Source organism: Hippopotamus amphibius, chromosome 16 (assembly GCF_030028045.1).
Source record: "Hippopotamus amphibius kiboko isolate mHipAmp2 chromosome 16, mHipAmp2.hap2, whole genome shotgun sequence".
Classification (NCBI taxonomy): Eukaryota; Metazoa; Chordata; class Mammalia; order Artiodactyla; family Hippopotamidae; genus Hippopotamus; species Hippopotamus amphibius.
The window spans coordinates 47852330-47876357 of record NC_080201.1 but is presented as its reverse complement, the minus strand read 5'-3'; the positions used below and the strand labels follow the sequence as shown (position 1 = coordinate 47876357).

The following is a 24028-nucleotide window of genomic DNA, read 5'->3' as shown; positions in this document are numbered from 1 at the left end:
GAATGTTAATGTTTCCCAGTGCTGAGGTGAACCACACCCATTCTGATTTTTTCTCCTCTGTACAGTGCTGAGGCAATGAAAGCTGTGCTTGCTTGGGCAGTTGCAGGACTGTCTGATGAACACGCTGTGAAGATATTTTCTTGTCAGGACAAAGCTAATAATAAACCTAATGCTAGGTTAAAGCTTATTCTGCTCTCTCTCTCTCCTTTGATTGCTAGTTCAAATCTGTGATTGCTTCTGGTGGACATGCAGGTGTCAGAGCTGTGTGACTGGCTGCTAAACTGGCTGCTGGATTATTTTAACAAATTGTGCTTATGCAACTGGCAACCCATCTGGAAGAAAAGAAAATGAACCTTCATATATGACATTAAAAATTCAATTCTAGACGGATTAAATATTTACATACTGCAAAAAGGAAACAGACAACTTGCAAGGAAACCTAAGAAATAACATATATAATCTAGAAATTAAAATATCTTTATAATCAATCCATAAACTTCCTAATGTCTAATATGTGAAGAGGTCCTCCAAGCTGACAAAAAGATAAATAATCCTATAGGAAAACAGGCTAATAATATGAAAATTTACAAAGAAGCAAATGTAGGAACAGGTGAGCTTTATACTCATCAAACATGTATTTTAGTATAATACCAGATACTGCATGGCTGGAGGAAACTTGTCTTTTTGAAAATAACTGATAGCATCTATTAAAATTTAACAATAGCACATATCCTTTGATCTAGCAGTCTGTTGCCTATAAATCTATCCCCCAGAAATAAAAATACCTAAAGTATAAGGGCCAATTATAACGGTGTTTACTATAGTGTTGTTTGTAATGGCAAATAACTAGCAACAAATAGGGGGATGGCTGAATAAATTTACAGCACACAATATCACAGAATACTGTGCAGCAACTGCTTATCTTAGTCTATCTGACCATTACAATCATTCTTGTTGCTGGGCCTTGGCACTGGCTAACTGTAAGTGCCAAAAGGTAATCCTCCTAGTTTGGTCTGGATTAGAGTTCCTAGTTGCTTCAAAGCTGCACCAGCACAGGGGCATAACACTTAAGGAATATGAGAGAATGCTTAATGAGAAATGGAAGAAAAGAGAGGATAATTTAGACTCAGGCAGGATTTACATGTATGTTATTTGGATACATTACCTCACAAAGTCAACCTGTGGCATTTATAATCTTATCTCAATACCAGGCTTCAAAATGCTAATAACAAGCAGTGCAGTGCTATAGTTATATTAGCATAATATTATTCTGAGTTTAAAAGAAATTGATATGTTTGAAAGCAGCCAAAGTTTTAGGTGTTACATACTCATTTTTATCACTATTCAAAAAGACCACTAACTGCTTTCTGTATGTGAAGTTACTGTGGAAAAGAATCAAAAATCCTCAAAAAGATTTCCTTTTTTAAAAAATTAATTATTTGTTGGCTGCATTGGGTCTTTGTTGCTGCGCACAGGCTTTCTCTAGTTGCAGCAAGCAGGGGATACTCTTCATTGTGGTGCACAGGCTTCTCATTGCAGTGGCTTCTCTTATTGCAAAGCATGGGCTCTAGGCATGCAGGCTTCAGTCGTTGCGGCACTTGGGCTCAGCAGTTGTGGTTCTCTGCCTCTAGAGCACAGGCTCAGTAGTTGTGGCGCACAGGCTTAGCTGCTCCAAGGCACGTGGGATCTTCCCGGACCAGGGCCCCAAACCCATGTCCCTTGCATTGGCAGGCAGGTTCTTAACCACTGTGCAACCAGGGAAGTCCCAAAGATTTGCTTTTAATAAAAGGATTCTGTTTAGGTCTGAGATCTCCCTTTTCAGTGTCATTTTCCCCAAGGAAACAAACAAACGGGGGGGGGGGGGGGGTTGATTGTGCCTGGCAGACTAGAGAAAAAAACTAGTCTGAGTTTAAAACTGAAGCTGAAATGCAAAAGTTGACGTTTTACTCAGTGGCATACAAAAACATGCAAGAGTAGCATGTTTTCCTAATTTTAAGAATGTCAAATTTCTAATGCCAGTATTAGTTATGTGGACTGCTAAAATTTCTGATGTTTCTGAAAAACTAATTATCTTTAACAAGTCTGTGCATATATTATTAACTGATATGAATCTTAAATGTATGTGATTCAATCACCTGTTGCAAAATCATGCTATAATCTACTGTGGTTTCAGCAGAGACCAGACAGAGATTAGTGATATGACATTTGAGAGTAAATTTAAATAAGTGGATTTGTTAAGTTACCATTCCAATTTAAAATTTTTATTTCATATTTTATAGTAAAGATATGATTTTAGAAATATCTTCTGTAAAATATCTGCATTTAACTGGGAATGTGAGCCCATTATAACATGTACTCCATGTAGTTTCCCTACTACTATCCCTATATTTTTTAATTCTCAGAAGTATAAATATAAAACAGCATTAACAGAATAAACTCATATATTATTACAATCCAGAATTAACTAATGTTTTGTTACATTTACTTGGAATCTTTATTTCTTTTTAATGAGACAGATATTTAGATACAGAACTGAAGTATCCTTGAACTACCATGTTTGGCCCCTTTTCACTTCTACTGCCTTTCTTTCTAGAGACAACCACTTGTGGGAACTGACTGTGAATCCTTCCAATCCAGTCTTCATAGTTTTACATAAAAATGTTCACCCATAACTAATGCTTCAATACTAGTGTTGGTTAGTGTTGATTTAATTCAAATTCACACACGTATAGTTATAATATATTCATCACTTCATTTGTTGTCACTCTACATGATTTTCAGATCTTTGTTAATACATATAGATTTAATTTAACTGCTAGAGAATAGTCTATGGTGAAACTACATCACATTTTATTCATCCATTTCCAAAGTGATAGACATTTGTTTCCAATTTTTTGCTAATATAACTCATGCTTCAATGAACATAAAGGTACAGGACTCCCTCAGTACACATACCAGTTTCTTTGCTACATGTGTATATACTCCAGAGTGGGTATTCTGGAATCTGTTTTTGAAATTCTTTCCTACCCCAAGGTTTGAAAAAATTCTCCTATAAAATTCTTATATTACTAAGTTTTACTCTTTACATTCTAGCCTTCAATACTTTTGGATTTTTAAATAAATACTTTAATCAAAGCAAAGGTCTAATATTTTTCCACATGAAGAGTCAATTACCCTGAGACCATTTTTTTAATCATCCAGATTTTCCTACCAACTTGGAATTACCACCTCTATCAACTGCCAATTCCTCATACAGACACGTTTCTGTCACAATCTTTGTTTTCTATTTCTGCATCAAGAGCAAATAATTTTGATGGTTATACACGTAGCAAAACATGTAATTAAAAAAATGACAATTTTGTCTTAGTTTCACATCTTTATACCTTGCATATATTTTTATCTGAATGCATCAGGTAGGCCTTCCAGAACTATGTTGATTAGTGTCCACGACTGGATTCTTACTTTAATGAGAATGCTCCTAAAAGTACAGCATGAACAATGTTTGTTGTGGGGGTAGTGGGGGTGTTGGTTTTCATGATACGATAGTTATTAAATTCTCAGTATATTACATTGAGCTGTTGCTGAAGGATCTTCCACATTCATATTACTTTACTATAAAACAAATTTTCTGATATACTGTTTTAGTGTGAATTCTGTTGAAGGTTTTCCTTAATTCAAGGCATTCACAGAGCTTTAATGAGTATGAATTCTCTGGTGTCTAATATGATGTGACTTCTGGCTAAAAGCTTTCCCACATTCGTTACACTGATAAGGTTTTTCTCCAGTATGGATTCTCATATGCAGAGCAAGAGTTGAGAACTGAGAGAAGGCTTTTCCACATTCATTACAGCCATAGGGCTTCTCACCTGTATGGCTTCTCATATGCACAGTAAGAGATGAGCTTTGACAGAAGGCTTTCCCACATATTTTACATTCATAAGGCTTATCACCTGTGTGAATTCTCACATGTACAATAAGTGATGTGATTCGAGAGAAGGCTTTTCCACATTTATTACATTCATAGGGTTTCTCTCCTGTATGAATATTGTGATGTTTAATGAGGTATTGCTTCTGCCTGAAGATTGTTCCACATTCATTACATTTATAAGGTTTCTCTCCAACATGAATTTTCTCATGCTCAGTGAGGTTTGATTTGCCACTGAAGGCTTTTCCACATTCCTTACATATATAAGGTTTCTCTCCTGTGTGACTTCTCTGGTGTCTAATGAGGCTTGACTTCTGAATGAAAGCTTTCCCACACCCTTTACATTCATAAGGTTTCTCTCCAGTATGAATTCTTTGATGGATAATGAGATTTTCCTTCTGGCTAAAGGCTTTTCCACACTCATTACATTTAAATGGTTTCTTTCCACTATGGATATTCTGATGTTTAACAAGGTATTGCTTCTGGCTGAAGGCTCTTCCACATTGATTACATTCAAATGGTTTCTCTCCTGTATGAATTTTCTCATGCTCAGAGAGATATGATTTACCATTGAAGGCTTTGCCACATTCCTTACATGCATAGGGTTTGCTTCCAGTATGATTTCTCTGGTGTTTAATAAGGTTTGGTATCTGAATAGAAGCTTTTCCACATTCATAAGGTTTCTCTCCAGTATGATGTTTCTGATGAGTAAGCAAGCTTCCCTTCTGGCTGAAGGATTTTCCACATTTATTACATTTATATGGTTTCTTTCCTGTATGACTTCTCAAATGTAGAGTAAGGGATGAGACTCGAGAGAATACTTTACCACATTCATTACATTCATGTGACTTCTCTCCAGTATGCATTTTCTTATGTTCTATTAGGTTCTGCTTCTGGCTAAATGTTTTTCCACATTCATTACATTCATAAGGTTTCTCTCCAGCATGAATTTGATCATGCTGAAGGAAATCTGATTCAGGCTGAAGGCTTTCCAACATTCTTATCATGCACAGATATTTTCTCCAACAAGAATTCCTTAGTATTTCTTGACATGTGACATGGATGAAAGCTTTTCCACATTCAGTAAATTCATATAGTTTCTCTCCAGTAATCTCAGGTATCTAACAAAGTTGAATTTATGATGAAAGATTTTTCACAGTGATTATCCTGAGATCAGATGATTACAAATTGGGATGAAATATAGCATCCTCATTATATTCTTAATGGTTCTTTCTTAAGACAGCATCTCTCATATTAACTGTAAATTATGTTCCAGACTCTTTTAAACTGAGTCCCACACAGAGGAGTAGTCTTAAAGAATCAATGTCTGTGTTCAGAGGAAATACTTTTCTGCTACCTAGGTTTTCTGAGTTTTTCTTTAGCTGTATTTTCACGGAGAAGGATGAGACTTAGCTCACAAGTCTTTCCTGTTGTGTATTTATTTATAAATTTCCCAGGCCTTTTCTAAAAAGGAGTACAAAAAAACCATCATTGAAAAGAGTTAATAACTGTAAGATATTTAATGCCTAGCATGTAATAAACATCCAATAAAGTAGCTATTATCATCATCAATATTGCACTTGAGTTTTTCCACTATTTTTAATAAAATTTCAGAAATGTGCAATTTAAAAATAGACTTCTAATTTGAAACCTAACCTACCAGTATAAAAGAAAGCTCAAATACAAATAACATCCATGGGTGCATGTAGCTTAAACTGCTTTTAAGTGAAACAATGTATATCTTTAAATCAGTAAAATAAAGGAAAACATAAAGAACAGGTGACAAACAGGATGAAGGACAAACACATAACATTTGGAAAGCCTAGGATGAAGGGATAAAAAATAAAATGAATAGGAGTGTTATTAAGGGGATGTGTGGTTAAATAAGATATTTATTTCTACATCTTCCTAAAACTCCATAAAAATGACAATAAGAGGGTGAAGGGCATTACTCATAAAAACTACAAGGTTGAGGAGACAACAGTGGACAGAAATATTAGGAAATTTTGAAAGGAAAGCAAATAAAGTACTGTAAGTTAACAGCAGAATGGAGTGGCTTAAATAAAATGCTAGCAGATGAGGATGGCACTTAGAAGCAAGGTAATTTGTGACACAGCTGTCAACAAAAAGGCTCTATAACTGAGAGATTAGGTGAGAGTGGAAGGTGAGACTTATAAAATGATTATAAAAAGAGCAGCTTTTATATGGACTTCCCTGGTGGAGTAGTGGATAAGACTCTGAGCTCCAAATGGGGGGGTCCTGGGTTCAATCCCTGGTCAGGGAACTAGATCCTACGTGCATGCTGCAACTAGGAGCTTGCATGCTGCAACTAAGAAGCCCACCTGCCGTAACTAAGACACAGTGCGACCAAATAAATAAGTAGATATTTAAAAAAAAAAAAAAAGGCAGCTGATGCACCCAACTCTCCTAACTGAAAGGAGATAGGAATTTATTATTCAGACAACGTATAACTGAGAAATTCCAAATTTAGTGATGACAGGGAAAGCAGATGAGAGTACCATACGGAAAGAAGGGGATGAGAAAAATTTTATATAGTATAGGCTCACAACTTCTTTCTACTGCCAGACTCCAGGAATGCTGGTGGCTGCCAGGTGTCAGATAATGGAAGAATTCTTGTCAGAAAAAATGAGATCATGAGAACACTTACAGATACTGACACTTGGAGTCACATAAAAGAAAGACTTAGATATCTGACTGAATGCTTCACAGTGAAGACCACCATTTTACAAGACCCACCCATGGACACAGAGATTACAATAATCTTTCTGGTACGTTAATGTATTAATGTAGAGTTAAAGGTCACAAAAATTGGATAAAAGCCCTAATATGAAAGGTAGATCAAACAAATAGGAAAAAACGAAGCAAGGAACAGGAGAACACATACATACAATATATAATTAGCATCTCAGAAAGCTGAGAGATTATATAACAATGAAATATTAACTGGATTCTATAAATAAGTGCTTTTGGAAATAAACAATTTGATGCTGACCTTAAAAATTAAATAGGTTGGGGAAAAAATTCCAGAATATCTCCCAGAATGAAAAAAAGGAAGAAATGGAAAGAAGAAAGGGAGAAAGGAATAAAGAAAGAGAGTAGTAATTGGGAAATTAGCAGGTTAGTGGAGGAATCCAGGAGGTTCAAAAGAAAACATGAAGGACCAAAGAAAAGAATTTCAGAGAAAATATGAAGAAAAATGAATGCAGGAAATTTTCTGAACCTCATTTTTCATTAGCATGTTCATAATGATTAAAACTGACTATTTAAAATAGGTAAAATAGCTGTATAAAATACAGGAATAAATACCAACAGACACAGTCAAATGAGTTGAAAGTGGCTGTCTATGTGGAGCAAGAACTGTGGGTGAGGAAGAATGGAGCAAGCATAGCTATAATCCTATTTGACTTTTAAAAGCCTGTATTTGTTATACCTACAGAGATCTCCTTAAAGCCTTGGGCCTTTTAACTTGAATCAATCTATATAACTGTATAACTACAGACAGTGCTCTTTTTATCTACTTACAACTGAGTTTTACATGGGCTAAACAGCAAAGTACACATATATTTGATGGGAAAGAAAAAAAGAAAACATGCCAGAAAAATAGCCATCTTTGCTTTCAAATCTAATTTTGATTTCTATTTTATTGATTACTGATACTGTCATTTCTGGATACAGAAACTGTCATTGCCATTGATTTCAGTTTTCATTTATTTTTCTCCTTTCATTATGCCTAATACACTGGCACCCAAGCTCTTTTCTTGTCAAGAGCCCTTTTCTTGGCCTCGCTCTAAATCCTTTCTTTTATAACTGGTTTCCATCCACTTACTGTAAACCTTCAGCATTATCTGATCTATCCACCTTAAAATTTTATCCTCATTTTCTTACAAATCATTTCAAGAACTGACTAGTAATATGCTGCCACTCATATCAATCCTATAATTTCCATAATTAGAAAAAAGTACCTCAACCCTCACTGCATACCATAAGCAAAAATTCACTCAAAATGAATCACAGACCTTAGCATGAGCATTAAAACTATTAATTTTTAAAAAATGATTAATATAAAAGAAAAAATGGTAAAGTAGACTTCATCAAAATTAAAACTAATTAATGCCCTTTAAAAAACAGTTAAGAAAACAAAAAGGAAAGCCATAGACTGGGAGAAACTAATAAAGCACTTGTATCCAAAATATACAGAACCCTTGAAACTCAATAGTAAAAAGACAAACAATTTAGTTTTTAAAATAGGAGAAAGACTAGAATAGAGATTTCACAAAATAAAACGTATGAATGGCCAATAAGCATATTAAAAGAAGTTCATCTTAACTGGTAATTGGGAAAATGTATATTAAAACCTTAATGAGATATACTACACACCCACTAACATGGCTAAAGTTAAAATGAGTGAGTTTTTAAATGTGAGTGTGTGAAGCAACTAACTCTCATTGATTGTTGGTGGGAATGAAAAAATGGTACAGCTACTTTGGAAAACAATTTGAGAGTATTTTATAAATATACACGTATTATCCTACCCAGCAATCCCACTCCTGGGCATTTATTCAAGAAAAATGAGTATATTCACACAAAGATGAGTATGTGAATGTTCATAATAGCATTGGTCATAATAGCTGAAAAATGGAAATAAACCAAGTATCTATCAACTGGTGAACAAAGAAGTTATGTCCAACTATGTAATACTAATAAGCAATGAAAAGAAATTAAATATCAACATACACAATATGAATTAATCTCAAAAAATAAAAGTCAAAGAAATTAAATGCAAAAGATTATGCAATGTATGACTACATTTATATGAAATTCTGAAAAAAGCAAAGCTATAGTGACTTAAGCAGATTAATGGCCACTAGGGATGGGGAGGGGTATAGTTCAACTGCAAAATGGCACAAGGAAATGCTGATGGGACTGTCCTATATGTTGATTTTGGTGTTGGTTATATGGCTATAAATTGCCAAAATTTATCAAATAATATACTTAAAGTATATCATAGTTAAAGTATATCATACCTAATATACTTAAAGTATATCATACTTAAAGTATATTATACTTATATACTTAAAGTCACTTAAAGGGGATGATTTATTTTATGTAAATTAAACTTCAATAAAGCTGAAAAAGGAAATTTTTCCACACTGAAGCTCCACGACAATAACAAATTATTTAATAATCATATTAGTTGTGCTCAAGACTGCAGATAAGAAGGATAAAAAACTGGCCTTTCTATCAATGAGCTTCAATGTATGTCTTAGACATCAAAATGAAAAATACAAATCTAAGAGAGTATATAATTAAGATTCAAGTTGCTCTGGAAGCTACAATATGAGATGGAGATACAGATTAGAGAGATTAGGCTAGAAGTGAGAGACAGTTTAATAAAAATGAAGTTCAAGGTTGAACAGTGGATAGCATTTTGATAGATGGATCACTGCACAGCCAAAGGCAAAGATGCAAAGAATTTCATACACATGACAGGGGAGGCGAGAAGTATGCAATTGTGACTATTTAAAGCTGGAATAATAATCATAATCACCAACTATGTGGTGAAGGAAAGAAGAAGACTGAAAACATACATTGTAAAAGTATAAAATATTCATCATTCCTAGTAACAAGATAGTAAATAGATACTGTCTAAAATCAAAGATGAAGACTAAGAAAATTATGAATATAAAGGCAACCACAAGAAAGAAAAAAATATAAACTTTCCAAATTTTCAGAAAAATAAGACATATATTCAAAACAAAGATCCTACAGCAAAACATATAAAAGATAAAAGATGAGGCTGAATTTAAAACAGTAGTAAGAGACTGGGATTGACAAATATACACTATTGATACTATGTATAAAACAGATAACTAATGAGAACCTACTGTACAGCACAGGGAACTCTATTCAATGCTCTGTGGTGACCTAAATGGGAAGGAAATCCAAAACAGAGGGGACATATGTATACGTATAGCTGATTCACTTTGTTGTACAATAGAAATTAACACAACATTGTAAAGCAACTATACTCCAATAAAAATTAATAAAAAACAACAAACAGCAGGGTATTCTCTGGCTGTCCAGTGGTTAGAACTCTGCACTTTCACTGCCAAGGGCATGGGTTCAATCCCTGGTCAGGGAACTAAGATCCCACAAGCCACACTGTTTGGCCACAAAAAAAAAAAAAGAATTTAAAACAGTATATAAAATTAAATCAGAGAATCAATACCAACCATATTGTTCCTGTCAATAAATGCAACTAAAATTTAAAAAAACTATTAGAAGAACTATGATAGTCGCATACAGAAAATTCTCAGGCCTCAAAGCAGATCTCCTGAATCAAAAAACCTGTGAGTAGGGCCTAGCAATCTATTCAACAAGCCCCCAGGTGATTTTGATGCATGCTAAAGTTTAACAACTGATATAGCAAAATCCCCCTAAACTGTATACATACAAGATATGCATCTAAAACAGTATATCAGAGATACTGAAAATAAAGACTAAAGACAAAATAAAGAAGCTAATCATGAATATATAAACTATAGAAATCCAAGATGCAAAAACACATTAGCAACGGAGAAGACTACCACTCTCAACCTAGGAGATCAAATCCATGAAATTTGAGAATATATAAAAAATGGGAACATGAAATAAAAATAGGTACTGATTTATAATGTAGAGCTAACTAGTTTATTCTGTATCTTGAAAATAGTGAACCATCTTTTAAAATGCTCAGAGAACATTCTCAAAATCAGTCCACATAGTAGGCCTATAAAACCTCAAATATTCCACAAAGTAGAAAAGGACAGAAAAATACTCTGACTTCAAAAAAAAAGTCACAAATTAGAAAAATGAAAATCTTTCACTTATAAATTTCAAAATCTACTGGCTTGAACAAACTCTCTGGTCAAAGAGGAAATTAAAATAAATTGCATAATATTCATAATATTACTCAGAACACAATGTATATTAGAACCCATAGAACACATTTGAAGAAAATGCTTGGAGAAGTTTTAGCATAAATGTTTACATTAATTTTAAAAGAAACAATAATAATAAACATTCAAACTAAGGAATTACAAAAAGGAAAAGTAAATGAAAAACCCCAGAAAAATTAGTAAAGATAAGAAAAATTAGTTATTACAAACAAAAATAGAAGTAATAATAGATTCATGAGTTGATTCTTAGGGAAGAACTAAAAAGGAACAAAAGCAAAATACAAAAATAAAAAATGATTATTTGGAAATAAGGATTGTAGAGAATATTTTGCTCAACCCTACACAAATAAATTTGAAAATCTAGCAAACATAACCCCTGAAAACTGAGACCAGAAAAGACAGAAAATCTAAACAGAAAAATAAACATAGAAAAAAAAAAAGACAATCGTTCAGACATTTTATCACCCCAAGGTATACGTAGCTTAAGATATGAATTTTACTAAACTTTTAACAAAGTACAATAATACTATTTATTTAAAATCTTCCAATTCTTAAATTCATTAAATTTGCAAAAGTATGATACACAACAGACAGTCAAGGACTAAGTTCTGTATCACTAATAAGCCAAAAGAAAACACAGAAATTACATCTCCTTGGTAATTAAAGCCCCATGTATTTTTACAGGGATTTTATCAACATCCTTCACACATACTTATCAGAACTGAATTTTTTATACTATAAAATGACAGTCCTGAACTGAACTAGGCAACATTATCTGAATACCAGGCAAATTGTCTTTTCAACAGCATTTATCTTGTGGTTTAAAAAGTGTTTTCATAATATAAATCAAAATGCTCTAATGCCAAGCAAACTAACTTTGTGCTATAATGCCTGAGTTGAGTAGTTGCAACAGAGATCCAATGGCTAACAAAGCCTAAAAAACTTACTATCTGGCCCTTTACAAAAAAAATGTATTGACACCCCCTGCCCCCAGTGGTGATTCCTCTCTCCTCTACCAGGCTGAAACTAGGACGCATTGTTGACCCAGCTTCAACCACAACTAAATGATAGACAACCTGGAAGAAATCTGGATCTTAAAGCACCACAAAGAACAAAGCTACCATGCAAATTTTGACTACTCACCACATAACTGATATGTGACTAAGAAATCAATTCCTACGTTCCTAAACCAGCACAGTTTGACGTTTACTATAGTCACTTAGCTTTACCATGATTGAAAACACTTTTTAGTCCTATTCCATTGCTTTACATATCATGTATCTGCAGATGCTGACTCAACCCAGGCATTGTAGCATGAAAGTAGTCTCAGACCATAACAAAATGAATGGACAAGAAAATGAATGAACTTTTTACAAAAACACATAGGGTATAGTTTGCCAACCTCTGCTCTTAACAGGTCACCATTTAAACAGAATAACACTGAGTTTGCTTAACATTTGAGCATTCTGATATATGTTACAACTCTTCTTAACACAGCAACCACAGTAATCTTGTCAAAGTGAAATCATGTCATTGCTCTGCCCGAAAGTCTCCTGGTATACTCATAAAAACATTTAGAAGCATACAGTGTTAATACTGCCTGCTTCCGGGGAGCAGAAATGGAGAACTGAGAGCCAGGAATAAGGAGACATATCTAATGTTTTAATTTCTATCAGGTATAGGTATTAGATTTTAAAAATAATAGTACTATTTTGCTTTTAAAGTAACAGGGAGGTGAACTAGTCAGAAGTCAGCACTTATTTCCAAACCTGTATTATTGTTAAAAAGCAGGAGGTGGAGAAGAGTTATACTATGATATCTGGAGGTAAGAAGACAATAAGAAATAAGGATAAGGGGGTAAAATTTAACTCTGAGGTATATAACAATAGAAAGAGGGAGAAATGACAGTTAAATTTAAAAAAAATCTATAGGCTTCTTTTTGAAAGATTACAGATCTATAATCCTTGGCAAGAAGGATTGAATGCTGAAGGAAAGGAATCTAGGCATATAGGAAGAAGTGAAAAATGGAGGCTGTAAAAGTCATAAAAATGAGACTGCAAATGAGTGGAGAGGCTGGCATCCAGAATAGAGGTTAAAGAGGCAACCAGTCCTCCAGAACCTGAGAAAAGAAGAGCACCAATTCAGGAAGTGTAATTGGAAATACTCTTCCTAAAATTCCTAGCAATTTTCACTCCAAAAGACAAGGGCTGATAAGAAAATCTCAAAAAAAAAAAAAAAAAATTCAGATGTTGCAAACTCACTGAATAACTGTAATGAGCCTTTATTCCATTCATATCTGCTGGGTTCTTTCTTATTCACCTGGAGAACACATCCTTTACATTTCTTCCTCAATCATCCATTGCTCTTCTTATTTGAACTGGTGACTTTATTATTTGAAATACTGACATAGGACTTGGATGTTACTGTTGAAAGTCAGAGCAGAATCCCAGAATTCAGGCTGAGCCCTTAGGACCCTCAAAGGAGTTGAAGGATAAGGAAAGGGAAGCTCCTGGGGATGTACAAGGAAGCTGGCTTGTGAAAATGAACAAAGTAATGATGACCCTTTGGCTTAGAAGCTTGAGCACACACTAGTGAGCACATGGAAAAAAGAGTATTTGTAATTTGTATCTCAGGCCAAACTAATTTTGCCATTTAAAGGCTCCACACATTTCAAAAAATGGGAAACAGAAGGTATCTTATTTTCAGAATTTAGGTTATACAGAGAAACAAGACTGAGTTGCTAGAGTTCTCTAGAATCACAACTTGTACAGGTATGTTTGAGCAGGTGCTGCTTGTAGCCTTGCTCCTGATTGAAGTCACAGTTTTGAATATCATTTTCCCCATAACAACATTTTTTTCATAAATGTGAAGTTGCCAACCTTGAGTGATATGGATAAAATGTAAAGGAAGTGACTCTGAAATTATTCATGGATCAGAGTTCTTTTAAAATTTTTAGAAGCCTAATATTTTACCTAGCTTATGTTACTCTAGGAGAAATTAAATATCTTAAGTGTCCTATAATTATGTGGTCATTCAATTCATTGATTCAGCAAATATGCATATTTTTCTCACACTTATTATGTGTATTGAAAAGACCAGGGCCTCCAGTTTGTAATGGGATGTGACAGATAAAAGGATCAAACCTTCTCAGAAGCAATTCCCTTACTCCAATGGAGGATGCTTAGAATCTGGCTGGACAGTGCTATGAATTGATGAAAATAGGTAATACAGGGACTTCCCTGGTGGTCCAGTGGGTAGGACTCCGCACTCCCAATGCAGGGGGCCCAGGTTTCATCCCTCGTTAGGGAACTAGATCCCACCTACATGCCACAACTAAGAGTTTGCATGCCGCAACTAAAGATCCTGCATGACTTGGTGCAGCCAAAATAAACAATAATAATAATAAATAAATATTTAAAAAAACAAACCAAAGAACCAAAACAAAAACAAAAGACAGGTAAAACAGAAGGGGGAAAGGATCAAGGCAAACCCCAGGAGGAAAGAGATAAGTATGACATTCTGGACAAAAAGGGTTTGAAGTTCCTATGCAACCTCCAGATGGAGCTTTCCATTAGGCAGTTGGATGTATGCATGAGGAGCTTAGGACAAGGCTCAGATAGGAATGGTCAGCTGAAGTCACAGCAGTGGAATTTTGTTGCTCACAGAGTTGTTAGAGGTGAAAAAAATGATCAAAGTCGGAAACTTAGCAACACTAATATTTAAAGGATAAACAGAAACATAAGTCACCAATGGAGGTGTTTTTTTTTTGGGGGGGGGTTGTTCCTTGGTCTTGATTGGAATTATAAAAATGAGAGAAGTATTATGGAAGTCAAAGAAACATTCAAGAATGAGGCAGTGAGGACTTCCCTGGTGGCAAAGAAGTTAAGAATCCACCTGCCAATGCAGGGGACATGGGTTTGAGCCCTGGCCGAGTAAGATCCCACACGTCAAGGAGCAACTAAGCCTGCGCACCACACCTACTGAGCCTGTGCTCTAGAGCCCCCAAGCCACAACTACTGAAGCCTGCGTGCCTAGAACCTGTGATCTGCAACAAGAGAAGCCACCACAATGAGAAGCCCTCGCACCACAATGAAGAGTAGCCTGACTCGCCACAATTAGAGAAAGCTCGAGCATAGCAACGAAGACCCAATGCAGCCAAAAGTAAATAAATAAGTAAATAAATAAATGTATTTATTAAAAAAAAAAAAAAAGGACCAGGCAGTGATACACACCTGAAAAGGAATGGAGTGAACACAGAAATCTAATTAGTCCATCCCAGTTAAAAATGGAAATGTACAAAACAGGCGAGAAAAATGTGATTCTTATCCCTGCCCTAGCTGCTGCATCCCCTCACAACTATTTTTATTTTTTGTGTAAACTTCAAAAGTTTCTTCATGCAACTACAAATATACATTCCCATCCCCACTTACTAAAAAAAGTAGTGTATTACACAAAACATACACTTTACTTTCTTCATGTAACAAAATACACTGCAGACTTTTAAAATCTATCTAACATATGGTATATATTTCCATTTACTCACGTCTTCTTTTGGGTGTTTCATTAACATTTAAAAATAATCTTCATAAAGGTTTTATACATTTACTGTTTATCACTAGGTGTTTTATCTAATTTGTTGCTGTTGTAAATAGTCTTATAACTATTACTGATTATTTTCCGCATGTATCAAAGCTCTCATTTCTATGAATTTTTGTACTGCGGTAGTTTACTTCATTTTATTGAAAAATATGTTGTGTGATTAAAATACTAGAAGAAATTCTCTCTGTAGATGGAAGAAAAATTTGTTTCACTACATTTACAAAGGCAATTTGGTTTGGGGAAAACCTGGTCAAATTAGGAGTTAGATTGCCATGCTCACTGAGAAATCAGGGGGTCTTAAATCGGTTACTTGATTTCTGCACCAAAGACAGCACAACTTGCTTCCCAATTCTGTGCTGTCTGCACTAGTGGAAACTACCTCTTCAAGCTATTCCTTAGTCGTGGACTTCTTCAAGCAGCCTCACCAAAATTCCTCCAAAGAATTAAGACAAGTCAATACCTACGGGCAATCTAGACATCCAGTAACAAGCTTCAAGGAAATCTTTCCTGTTTAAAGAAAAATTTAATTCTAATTTTGTTTTCTACTCCACAATGAGTCTGCTTTTATATAAAAATCGCTTTAAAAAGTAATTATCGCTTAACTGCTTAGCTTTTCCCCTTTCTCATCTTTCACAGAAACGGATGCTCCAGAGAGATGCATCTTTATTATCATTATTTTAAAAACTAGGAGAGTGAGGTTTAGATGGTGCTAACCCACTAAATTCATAATGCCACCCACCCTCACAAACTTGGAATCACACAGCTTGCAACTCTCCAACCCTCTCATACTCTCTCACACTCTTGGTCACCCACCAGCGAACCCGCCCCAGTTTCTTTCTGTACCCCTGCCCCCATCCACAGAAGCTCTGAACACTGTACGTCACGGGAGGCGATTCCTCCCCTTCAGTTTCCCCAGCCCGGTTGTAGGCTCCGCAGAACCTCCCCTAAAGCCTACCCGATTATAAGCCCAGAAACCCTGGTCCCGCACCCAGATCTGCGCTTCACAGAGCCAAAACCAAACTCACCAGCAAACAAAGCCGACGATGGCGAAGCAGAACGCTGCGCCTGCGCACTCCGGGCTGGCTAGCATTCCCAGAGGTCTCTTGGGCTCCACCAAGCCCGGGCTCAGTACCGGGCGGAATCAGGCGATATTGGTCGGTTGTGCACTTTTCCGACTGTGGACTACATTTCCCAGAAGTCTCAGTGGTTCGAGTCGGCTTTCGCGCATTCTCAGCTCCACCATAGCTCGTGGGACTGTCTCCCTGGTTGGGGGAGGAGTGTACGTAGGCGGAGCCCCAGGACCTAGGTTAACAGTCTACTTGTGCTAGCTCTACCTCTGGGAGAGGGTAGCGGTGTGCCTTGGGTTATGATAAGCTCAGTTCAAGCATGTCGGGGTGACTACAACTACGAGCCACGGTGCAGGGCTACTACGCCAGGAGCGCCAGAGGACTCCAGGACGTAGTTCGAGGCTGGGGTAGGGGAGTAGGGGTGAGGGAGGAGGGTTTGTGGGGATCTCTGGCTGGGCTCAAGCCCAGCGCTATCTTGTCCCTCTTGAGTGCGGCGCTGAACTACATTTCCCAGAGGTCTCCGCGTTCTCTCCCCCGCCGGCGACTCTGAGCGGAGCTGTGTGGGAGGCGGGTGTAGCGTCGCCGTGCACGCCAGATTGGAGGTGAAACGTCCAGAGCTCTGGGCGGGGTTGCAGACTCAGTATTAAGTCTGTTCAGGCGGAACGGATCGGGTTGGAGAGGGGAATGTCGGTTAAGAACTTTTGTGTGACTATGTGTCCCAGTGATGTGTGTGTTATTGTGACTGTGATACCGTGTGTGTTTGTGTGTGTGTGTGTGTATGTGTGTGTGGCTTTATGAGGGTGAATCTCCGTGGTATGATTGTTAATGTGTGACCATGTGTAATACTGTGTGCTAGTGTGGTTTATCTGTGACTGTGTGTCTCCGTGGTGGGTTTGTGGGTTGTTTTTGTGTGGTTATGTATTCTTGTGTGCAGGCGTAGGGAGCGCTGTTATTGTGCTTCTGTGACTGCTCTCTGGTGGGGTTTGTGAGTGTGCAGCACTGGGTGCGTAAGGAAGGGGGAGTCTGTGATTGAGGCTGTTAACTTTGTGTCTCCTGGTGGGTGTGTGACTATGCAGCACGGGATGTGTGAATTTGGGGAGACTGTCAGTAACTGTGTGTCACATATAGTCATGTATGTCTGTCCCTGACAGTAAAGACCCTGACTCTTCTTTACGACATTGAGGTTGAGATGGAAGCCCAGGTCTCCTCTGATAGCCTTCCCCTGGTCAGGGAGGGGCAAGTGAGCAAGGTGACCTTGTCATCTGGACCTCAAGAAAGGTTTGTTTTCTACTTGCCCCATCTCTGTCTGTTACCAGGTCTGTCCCTTGTGGTGCACAGCCAGTGAACATACCAAGTACTTTTGATTAAAATAGAAGTATTTATTACTTATGACAAGTGAGGAGACAGGGAGCTAGCTCTCAAAGCACTCTCTCTCCAAAGCTGGATGGGGAAGTTTTAAACCAGTGGGGGCATGCATAGTCCTGAAAGGGCAGGCATGGTGAAGAGACAAAGGTTACTGTAGGTTGCGAAAAACTGCAAGCAAGCAGGTGTTTTAGTTGTTTCTTTGCACTGTAACCTTTTTGAAACATCTGGTGTTTGGAAGTTTCTGCAGTTTAACAGTTTCTGCAAAACAGAGCACACTTTGGTTTAATCCCATCCTTTCCCTACTGCTGCCTAGCTAACATCCTCCAAGAGAGATCTCCAAGGAGAAGAAAGTAACGATTGTGATATCTGAAAGCCGTATATAAGGTGGCTTGGTATTTTCTCTTTGTTTCTAAAATGCTTTATTTTTTTCAGGAAGTGATTTTTTTTTTTTCATTCCTGGAAAACTCCTAAGAAAGACCCATCAAGTAAACTAGAATCTACTATTTTCTTTGGAAATATCTTTCTTGCGTTCATAATTTTTAAAATTAATTATGTATGCTGAGTATTCTGGTCTTACATATGTATACATATGTAACCATGTAGATACATACACACACATGTGTGTATACGTATATACGTTTTAAATATTTTCATTTAAGTGTTCTAACTTCCCACATATTTGAAAGTTATTTGAGAATATTTTTAATATTAGACAGTATTTGTTTTGTCATGTGACTAATCCAGTATCCATTCTCTCCTTTATTGCTATAAAAATCCTGACTTTATTTGAATGCTCACTGTGATGCAGCAGCGCAGCCAAAAGAACTGCTCCCCCCCCCCCACCATGTTTTAGTTTTACCTATTTTAGTTTCCCTTATAGATATAAACTACAGGTGTTAGATTGGATTTCTTAGACAGTTCTTTAGGGGGGTGGGGGTGGGGCATGCTCAGTGAGTGTGTATTCTTTTGGCCTTCTTCCTTTCTCTTTCCTGCCTGGAAAGTGGATATGGTGCTACATGTGGAGCAGCCATCTTGTAACCCTGCATTTACTAGGAAAGGAAGGGTAAGAGAATTTACAGTATTATATTAAATGAAAATAGAGGATTTAAAATGGTATATATTGTATGAAAGTTACTTGGTAAACAAAAGAAAATATACCTATAGGTGCATTAAATCTGTAGTAGCATTTCAGTCCTCTTCATTGTAATGCCGACTGAAATAAAAATGTACAATGTGAGAACTATGAGTTTCAGGGTTTGTTTGTTTTTAAATTTATTTACTTATTTATTTGGCTGTATTGGGTCTTTGTTGTTGTGTGCGTGTTTTCTCTAGTTGTGATGAGCGGGGGCTACTCTTTGCGGTGCACGAGCTTCTCAGTGCGGTGGCTTCTCTTGTTGTGGAGCATGGGCTCTAGGCACGCAGGCTTCAGCAGTTGTGGAGCACTGGGCTTAGTTGCTCCTCAGCATGTAGGATCTTCCTGAACCAAGGATTGAACCCGTGACTCCTGCCTTGGCAGGTGAATTCTTAACGACTGTGCCACCAGGGTAGTCCCCATATAGGCTCTTTTAAATCGGCTGTGCTGGAACTTCTTATAAGGAATCTCAGATTGAACTGTTAAAAGGCCTCTTAAGACCAGGAAAGCCACTCCAAGGACTTGCCACCTGCTATAGCTATAGATTTCGATGAATTCCTCCCTTCTTAAGGTCCCCAAAATATCTCAAAATTCCTGTAGCTGTCAGGAGGTGGCCTTCCTGATTTACCTGGTAAGGCTGCTGGGAACCTAAGAGTTTCCAATTTCTGGAGGGATCAGGTATAAAAGATAAATGTTTCTCTTCTGCTTACAAAGGTATGATTTACCAAATTGCTATCAGCTTAATATTTCAGACAAAACAGTCATAAAAAACTATCATTCAGCTCTATGTAGCTAATTCTTATTGATCTTGATCCTTTGTTAACAGTTTTACGAAGCCATCAGGGTTTCCATTAGAATTCTTTAATCTTACCCAGTTCAGTAGTATGATCTAAAAATTATCAGAAACCTGTACTTGTCAAAAGGTCCTTTCTGTGAATCTTCTTGATGATGAAGCATTTTTATAAAAGCATCAGAGTACAATAACTGCCTATAAATGACAGAAGACTTAAAAAGGCATGGTTAAAGATCTGATTATAATGCAATTGACAAAGAAACTTGGTTACTGCTATGACATAGAACATTTTAAGGTACTAGTATTATGACTGATAACATTATATTAGAACATGCTAGATTTGTAGGAATTCCATATAATTTCTAGAATAGCTGTATTAATAACATTTACCCATACAGTATATCCTAAGAGGGTTTATCACCACTCATTTGAAACTGCTTCTCATGTTATTTAATATACCAAATAAGCCTAATTAGTTTAATATTTTTCTTTGATAAGGAGAGAAAACAAATCTCTTGAGATGTCCCAGGGGCACTCTGGAAAATGTCAAGTTTATTTCCAGGTCAATAACACTTCATTTAGATTTTTGGAAAGTTTGTCAGAAACATCAAATAGGATCATAGGTCACTGTGAAACAATACTCTTTCACTTAACTAAAGTAATAATAAAAGACTTCAAAGGCAAATACAGATAGTTACAACAGATTACTTAAAAGAAAAGAAATTTTTATAATCTGTTATCAAAAGCAGATCATTATTCCAGGAAAACTTTGTCCTCTTAACAGAGAGGGAAACAAATTCTGGTTTTGTACCACCTTACCTTTAATATTAAAATTCATTTACTCAATTAAATTTATTTTAATCTTAGTCCAGATCACACATTAAACTCTTTGCCCAGGGTTTCTTTTCCATTACCTTCTAATCTTCAGATTTTGTCCATTTCTCTTCTTTCTCTCTCTATTTGACCTCTCTTTAGGACAAAATTATTTTCTTTTCCCTTAAGAAAATGTATTTCGATTTCTTATACCTTCTTTTTACTTTTATACAAAGATTTTCCTTATTAATTTTAGTAGTTCATTACATATATTAATTAGGATTCTTAATATTTAAAAACCATAATTTTTAGGGAAAACTAAGAAGTAAGCAGTTAATGAACTTCCATTTACATGAGCATTCTGTAGCTTGGCAAACTTATAAATACTATTTATAATTCTTAAAAAATGTGCTTTCTTACAGAAAATATTGCAGTGTGGCACCAAACATTTTTATTAATAATCCAAAATGTCTTTGGTTTCCCCGTAAAAGGAAGTCTGTGTTCAGTAATTCATGTTTCATTATCTTATTTCATTTTGGAATGATTTAGATATTCAATAAACTTTCATCACTTAATTTAGCAAAACCCTTTAGTTTCAAATTACCAAAAAGTATTCAGATCCAGGCAGCCTTCCAGGAGCCAAGCCTTCCACTGATCCCAGGGCTGACCGCCAGCCTCTCACAGAGGCCTCTTACATTAACCTGCCTACCATTGCTCTGTGTAACAAAGACTCTGCTCTGCATTATGTGGACATTGCCGTGCCACGCCTGGGAAGTTCTGCACATGCGTGGCACCATCTCTCATGAACATTCACAGAAGGTCATGCCTGATCTCTAGTTCTACAGAGATCCTGAAGAGATTGAAAAGGAAGAGCAGGTGGCAGCTGAGAAGGCCGTGACCAAGGAGGAATTTCAGGGTGAATGGACTGCTCCAGCTCCTGAGTTCACTGCTACTCAACCCGAGGTGGCAGACTGGTCTGAAGGCATACAGGTGCCCTCTTTGCCTATTCAGCAGTTCCCCACTGAAGACTGAAGAGTTCAGCCTGCCTCTAAAGACTGGTCTGTAGCTCCCACTGCTCAGGCCACTGAATGGGTAGGAATAACCGCTGAGTGGTCTTAAACTGTTCTTCCACAAACTCTTAAGATGGAAATAGGTTGATGGAAAATAGTTTTTAAAAGAAAAAAAAATCCAAAGGACAGGGTTTGGAGAGCTTCCAGGTTGGTGAACATGTGGAGATTTGGGGAGAGTGGTGTGATCAGAGAGAGCATGGAAGCTCTCTGCTCTTTCCCCATATGTTGCCCTATGCATCTCTTCCATCTGGCTGTTCCTGAGTTACATCCTTTTATAATATACTGGCAATCTAGTAAGTGAAATGTTTCTCTGAGTTCTCTGAGACACTGTAGCAAATTAATGGAACCCAAGTTGGGGTTCGTTGGAATCTTCAATCTATAGCCAGTTGTTCAAAAATGTAGGTGACACCCTGGGCTTGCAACTGGCATCTGAAGTGGGTGGGTGGTCTTGTAGGACTGAGCCCTTAACCTGTGGGATCTGACACTGTCTCCAGGTAGACACTGACTCCAGATAGAATTGAGTTGAGTTGTAGGACATCTGGTTGGTGTTGGAGAATTGTTTGGTGGTGTGGGGAAACCTCCCCCAACCCCCACCCCAGGAAACGGGTCTCACGAGAGTTAGGTAAGGCTCATTCTTTTGGATAGTTTTAAGCACAAAAACAGCACACAAGATTGGAATCAGGGGGATTTAAAAAGTGGGGAGAAGTTTTTTAAAGCCCTGTGCCTCCAAGCCTGGTTTCATTTGAGTCCCTGCCAGACTCATGTGTGTACCCCATTAGCACCCCAGTGACCTGAAGTTTCCATGTAATTGCTTTATGTATACGTGTGAATACACAAATGCTGGTGTTTAAAAAAATAAAAATAAAAAGCGGGGAGAGATTTTTTAAAAGAAGGAAATTGTGATATTTAAGGAAAAGATAATGGTAGTCCAAACTAGTGTGCTAGTAGCAGAGATGGGAGAAATTGATAGATTTGAGATACAGTTAGAGTGAAGGGCTATGTTATGCCAAAGGATATGACGAAGGAAGAGTAGGGACAATGAAAAGTGATGCTGGTTTTTGATTAGACTTGATACAGGCACAAATAGAAGAAACATACAGATTGTAACTGCTGGGACTGTTTCCCCAGGAGAAGACTGTTGGTATGGCACACCCCATGGTCTCCTGTCCTAGAATAGGTAGCTGAAATAACTTGTCACCCTTATCTATTCTTGAGTTTGAGCCCTTTTAATGATTATCTCATGAGGTAGCCTTGTAGGTAACAAACTAGTAAGAATATTTTCTCAAGATAAGGACCTGGTGCTCTAAGTGGGATTAACATCATTTGTTGTTTCTCAGAAGTGAAAACAGGGTGAGAGTCAGATTCCCCCGTGCCACTGAGTCTACAGCCTTTCCACCTGAATTTCCTTAGGCTTTGATTGTGTTCTTCTCAAGTCCACTCTGTCCCAAAGTCTATATTGAAAGGCTCTAACTTCCTTCTCCCTGATTATTGGGTTGGCCAAAAAGTTTGTTCAGAAACCCAAACGAACTTTTTGGCCAACCCAGTATATTGCTCCCCTATACGGATTATACCCTGAAATTCATTGTTTCTTCAGTGGGTGTTATTACCTGTTCTGACTTAATTAGAGTATCTGTAGGAATGCAGTGACTATAGTAGTAAGTGCACAAGAAAATGAATTACAAGTTTTTGATTCTTAAAAATCAGTTCTTAATAGGGAAATACTAGAATCATTTCCATTAAATAAGGAAAAAGACAAGAATATCTCATCACTACTAGTTAACTTTTTTAAGGTGCTAGCCAGAGCAGTTCAACAAGAAAAAACTTAGGTAAAAAAATTCTGAAAAGAGGAAGTAATGTTATCATTAAATGCATCATTCCATAGGGATCATGCAGGGAAGAATAATGTTTAATATTTTTATCACCCTCTGAATCTGAAGTTGGATTAAACAGACACTAGTCATTAATTCATGCAAAGACTCTATCATCTTCTTTCATCCCCATACCCTGTTTTCATTCTCCTCCCACTGTAGATACTCATTCAGAATGCTTTTATACTTGAATAATTTGTTACAAAGTTGTATATTTTACAAGCACGTATTTTTTATCTATCTACATAATATGTCTCCTATTTCTTCTTACTTTTACACTAACCACTATGTTTTACAGTCCATCGGTTACTATGTAAACATTTATGTCAGGGCATCAACCACATTTTGCCTACCTACTCTTATAGGGGATGGACATGCAAATTACCTCCAATATCCTGTTACCATAAGAAATGAAGTTAACATCCTTTACATATCAA

The 24028-nt window shown here is 36.8% G+C and overlaps 1 protein-coding gene and 1 pseudogene across 1 annotated transcript; one reads left to right on the top strand and one right to left on the bottom strand.

Moving 5' to 3' along the window:
• Nucleotides 1-532: 532 nt before the first annotated feature.
• ZNF260 (zinc finger protein 260) lies at nucleotides 533-16557 on the bottom strand. The gene is made up of 2 exons (XM_057712513.1): nucleotides 16509-16557; nucleotides 533-5389 (listed from the first exon to the last, which is right to left on the bottom strand). Exon 2 carries the CDS (start codon nucleotides 4930-4932, stop codon nucleotides 3694-3696), a length of 1239 nt encoding a protein of 412 aa, XP_057568496.1. The 5' UTR covers nucleotides 4933-5389; nucleotides 16509-16557; the 3' UTR covers nucleotides 533-3693.
• On the top strand, nucleotides 16527-21772 carry LOC130838073 (40S ribosomal protein SA-like; annotated as a pseudogene).
• Nucleotides 21773-24028: the final 2256 nt, after the last annotated feature.

Excerpts from the sequence above, each read along its gene's own strand:
- ZNF260 (XM_057712513.1), bottom strand. The coding sequence starts at position 4,932 with ATGATAAGAATGTTGGAAAGCCTTCAGCCTGAATCAGATTTCCTTCAG.